We start from the raw sequence: 4582 nt of genomic DNA on the forward strand, positions 1-4582 counted from the left end.
AATGAGCAGCTATAACTACATGTAAATAAGCTCTTATATAACGAGCACTTTATTTATTTTTATTGAAGACATATTTACATGTACCCTAAACTACAGGATGGGAGTATTAACAGATTGTTGAGTCGTGTTATGGTTATTTATTTATTTTTTTTGTCAGCGATCATTTACAAACACAGTCTTCTTAGCGGGATGTATGAATCTTTCAGTACGACCGTGACTTCGATTTAACGAGTTCATGTTCAGCACTATTCAGTAGGCTAGTCTATTTGCTAAACTACGTAAATTGCAATAAGTTTTCAAATGTTTCATTATACTGTATATCATACTTAAATCAATGCGTGGAGCATCTCATCTCTTAACTTTTGTTATTATCTGAAATCAGAAGTCACGATGTCACTCTTTAGGCGGAGCCTCCCGTCATGCACCTTAAATCGGTCTATCGGTGCTAAGAAACGCATCGTCTTCAACTCAGCTCGGAAATGTCCTCGATGAAGGACTTAAACGTGACCTTTGAAACTATCAACGAAGACGGTAGTTATTCTGAAGGAGATACTATACTGGGCACAGTTAGTTTCAGGCTGACAAAAGAGGTTAAAGTTAAGAGCCTTTCTGTAAAAGCCAAAGGAGACGTCAAGGCAGAATGGACAGAAGGAACGGGATATTTTCAGATTACCCACACTGCAAAAAGGAGATATTTTAAAGTGAAGGAGTACTTAATTGCAAAAAATGGTAAAGGTAAGAGGCTTTAAGACACTTGGAAGAATGCAAGGGTTAAATTGTGCAGCAGACATAAAAACACTACATTTAAGGAATATAACCTGGCTTCAATGATCAGCAGTAAATTGCAAGTATATCACTGTAGCTCTGTGACAAAGCCGACATTTGCTGACAAGTGTTTAACCGTTTCTTGCAGGCACTGTACTTCCCAAAGGGGTCCACACGTTTAGGTTCGGGCTCAAAATCCCAGAGGGGTAAGTGGGAATTTGAATTATTAATACTGTCATACGATGCTTTGGCAAATGCATGCATTTCCCACTGGTTTTGTTTACAGGAGCATGCCTTCATCCTTCAAGGGGGTATATGGAAAAATTGTGTACATGTTTGAAGCAAAGATGTCCAGAAGCTGGTGGTGGCCTTCTAAAGTTAAAAAGAAGATCAACTTCATATCCAAGACGTTTCAACAGTTTTGGGAAGTGATGGTAAACACTGCACTGACATGTGCTATAAATGTGATATTTGGAAAGTGCTTTGTGAAAAAACTCACATTAAAAATCACATGCATTAAATTGTAAACATGTTTGTCTATGTGGTCTGTCATAGCATCCACAATCTGGTACAGTGAGTAAAAACATAGGTGGGCTCTCCCAGGGACGGGTCCAAATGTCTGCTACCACTGACAGGAATGTTTGCACTCCAGGTACAGTAACTTCACGCTGCGCAGCGAATGTTGATAGATTTAAAAATGCAGTTTAATGTTCTGATTTGATTTTTACAGGTGAAACTATATCTGTTGTTGCCAAAATCTGCAACTCCTCTTCCAAGAACACGAGGCCCAAATTCAAACTTGAACAAAAAACAGTATTTCGCTGCAATGAGTCTACTAAGAAGTGGGTGATGAATCTGTTCAAAGAGGTCGGGGAAACTATCAGTCCAAACTCAGAGCGAACTGTCTCCTGCCAGTTGAAGATTCCTGATGATGCCATCTCCACTATCCATAACTGTGAAATCATCTCTGTTGAATATTACATAAAGGTATTAAACAATTTCTTGGTGACATCACATCCCCTCAGAAATAAAACTGCTTTGTTTCTAAACATGTGTGAATAAATAAGCTACACGGGAAATGTGTGTCTGAACTATGTATTAATTAGAACAGATAACAATAATTCTTTACAAGTTTCTCAATTTCTGACTGTTTCCCAGGTGTATCTGGACATTAGCTTTGCCTTTGACCCAGTGGTGGTGTTTCCACTGGTCATCGTTCCTTCCAGATATGCAGCCATTCAGCCTGGTGAGGCTGTGGGGCCTCACCCACCTGGGACAACTGTGGTCACAAGTTAAAGCAACTTCGCTTCCCCTGCCTTCCACACTGGATTTGGCTCTGAGCCCACAGTGTCAGGTCACTACCCCACCCCAGATGCTACTCAGCATGATAATATAACAAGTGGCAATTCTAACTAGTGGTCACACGGTGCTACTGCACAGGGGATTTCAGCTCCAGTTTTTAAAGCACCTTTAATGCAACATCCAGGTCCTACTCTGACTACTTTTCTACAAGGGGAACAACCTCCATTATATACGTCCATTTACCAGCATCAAAATGAAACACTGTGAGTGTAAGTGAATGGCCCAAATATTAATAGCAGGTGACACCTCAAAAGTCACAGTTAGGTATGGGTTAAACAGGGTTCAGAAGGCAGAATCATAAAGCTGCCCTCTTCTTGTTGGTGATCAACTGGCAGGACAGAATGAGGCCTTCCAGCTGTTGTCCCACAAAGGAATTAAATGTGTTATACAAAAACTGTGTTTTTAATATTTAATATTTTGGAGGGAAAATAAGACTAACTGGACAAATCATGAATGTGTTCAGTTGCAGAAAGTTTCTATGTCCTATACCTTATTTAGACGTAGCTGGCCATATACTACACCAAGTAATCAGAGCTGTACCCCAAAACTGTGACTTTTAAAGGGCCTGAAAAAATGGGACTGGGGGTTAAATCATGTAACCAGAGACACAAGAAGTGACAGAACAAACAATAAGAGAAGTAAGTGATTTTCCTTTAGTCAGTCTTCTACTCTCTATACTCCACATAACAATTTGTTTAACAACAGACATGTTTTTAGTTATAGATCACATTTTTATATTTGTTATTATAATTTTGCTTGTTTTTTCAGTGTTTTGAAATTGTTTTGAAAACTGGAATGTAAATGCATTGTCTGTTGTTTTAAATATATATAAAAAACAATGTCACATATAGTTTGTGTTTATGCTTAGAGATTTAAGGTGAAAGGTCTGTTTAGCAGTGTTATCCTTAGGAGTATGCTGCACTTTACTTTGAAAAATATTGAATTGTTTATGTTGTTCTATGTATGGTGGCATATCAAATTCTTGAGGCAAAACACTTAGCATTACTCCTAGCTTATGGTTTTCATGATGACCAACATGGTCTCTGTTAAACCACTTACTGTTTTATACTGCAATGCCTTCACTGTCATCTGAAACAGACTCAGAAGCACTTTTCACATCTGATTACTTTGCTACACGGTGTTACAGATGTTTATTCATGTCAAAAGGCTTGCACTTATGAATGGAAAATAGGGAAAGTATATGTAAGATTTTATAGCACTCACCACCAGGACAGTCGTTGGGCACTTCATTGTAAACAGAAAAATGCAAATGTTACTTAAACACTGGGAGGGAGCCAGCCCTGAGGATGGCCTTCCTCAGAACATCCTCCAAACCCAAGGACAGAGCTTTTTTTTTTTTTTTAAGGTGGTTGGGTTCATCTTAAGTTAGGTTGAAGTTTATGTAGCTCAGAGGAGACTGGCTAAAAAAGCCGAAGGGATGTAGCAGTCGATGGGAAGCTTTTGTTTTGAAAAATTGCTGATAAAATCTTATAACTGAGAGCTTTCATTATTAAAATTAGATGTTTCTGATCACTGTGATCATAGCATGACAGCATCTTGATAACATCCAATAAAATAACTTGATGGATGGTTAAAGGAATAAACTGCCACCAGGTGAATGTCTAAACTTGGATGTATGTGTCACAGTGCTATCAAAGGGATAGAGGGTCATTCCTCAACCTGCACAGCAGCTGCAATGTAATGTGTTATCGTAATGTACATGAAACAAAGAAGCTTTATAGAAGGTTTTCGGTTATAATATAATGATTACTTATTAGTCAAAGCTGAAAAAATCAAGAGTAAAGCCTCTAATATATTGTAGAAAATCAAAGGTTGCCTTCTGTGGTAAAACAGTTATTTCCTAAGATGAATTGGAACAAATTGGAATATTAAAACATTATGAAAATGCAAACGGTTAATTGGATTTTTTGATGAATCCAGGGGGACAAACACATTTTGGCTGTGTGTGATGAGAGAAGAGATTGGTTTGCCCTGAGCAATAGTATAGCAAGTTGCCATAGATAAACGCTGGACTTAAGAAGATTGTAGCATAAAGTTGAGATATATTGCTTTTAAGAGCTTTGAACAGTGGTGATGACCATTTTCACCGCACACAACATGTCAGTAACACTCTGCCATTATATGCACAATTTAACCAAGCAGGGGCGTGGGGAGGGAGAGAGCGAGCGAGCATGGAAAAAACATCTCGCCAGCACAAAAGTAGCTACGATAGGTAACAGAGAACTGCACAAGAGTTTAGACTCAGAATAAAAACACTGTAAAGAACGTTTTGACTCATCTACACATGTTAGAGCAGGTCGGTCATTGTGAGTGCTTGCATTTATTTATGTCCTTCCGTTTTTGCTCTGAGCTCATAGTTTTCCACCGCTGCCTCTTTGGGAGACGCACCAATGTGTTTTCTCACACCTCTGTGTGTTTGTACATTTCATCATAC

At 38.6% G+C, this 4582-nt stretch overlaps 1 protein-coding gene across 1 annotated transcript; it reads left to right on the plus strand.

The window, feature by feature from the left end:
• The first annotated feature begins 462 nt into the window (after positions 1-462).
• Positions 463-4152, plus strand: LOC146376012 (arrestin domain-containing protein 3-like). The gene is made up of 6 exons (XM_084946785.1): positions 463-735; positions 914-971; positions 1052-1199; positions 1321-1417; positions 1496-1752; positions 1924-4152. Exons 1-6 carry the CDS (start codon positions 480-482, stop codon positions 2059-2061), a joined length of 954 nt encoding a protein of 317 aa, XP_084802911.1. The 5' UTR covers positions 463-479; the 3' UTR covers positions 2062-4152.
• The last annotated feature ends 430 nt before the right edge of the window (positions 4153-4582 follow it).

This window comes from Perissodus microlepis, chromosome 12 (assembly GCF_051167445.1).
Source record: "Perissodus microlepis isolate ML-2025 ecotype Zambia chromosome 12, ASM5116744v1, whole genome shotgun sequence".
Lineage (NCBI taxonomy): Eukaryota > Metazoa > Chordata > Actinopteri > Cichliformes > Cichlidae > Perissodus > Perissodus microlepis.

Excerpts from the sequence above, each read along its gene's own strand:
- LOC146376012 (XM_084946785.1), top strand. The coding sequence starts at position 480 with ATGTCCTCGATGAAGGACTTAAACGTGACCTTTGAAACTATCAACGAA. Across the intron at positions 736-913 it reads AATTGCAAAAAATGGTAAAG|GCACTGTACTTCCCAAAGGG; the intron begins GTAAGAGGCTTT and ends CGTTTCTTGCAG. Across the intron at positions 1,418-1,495 it reads CAGGAATGTTTGCACTCCAG|GTGAAACTATATCTGTTGTT; the intron begins GTACAGTAACTT and ends TGATTTTTACAG.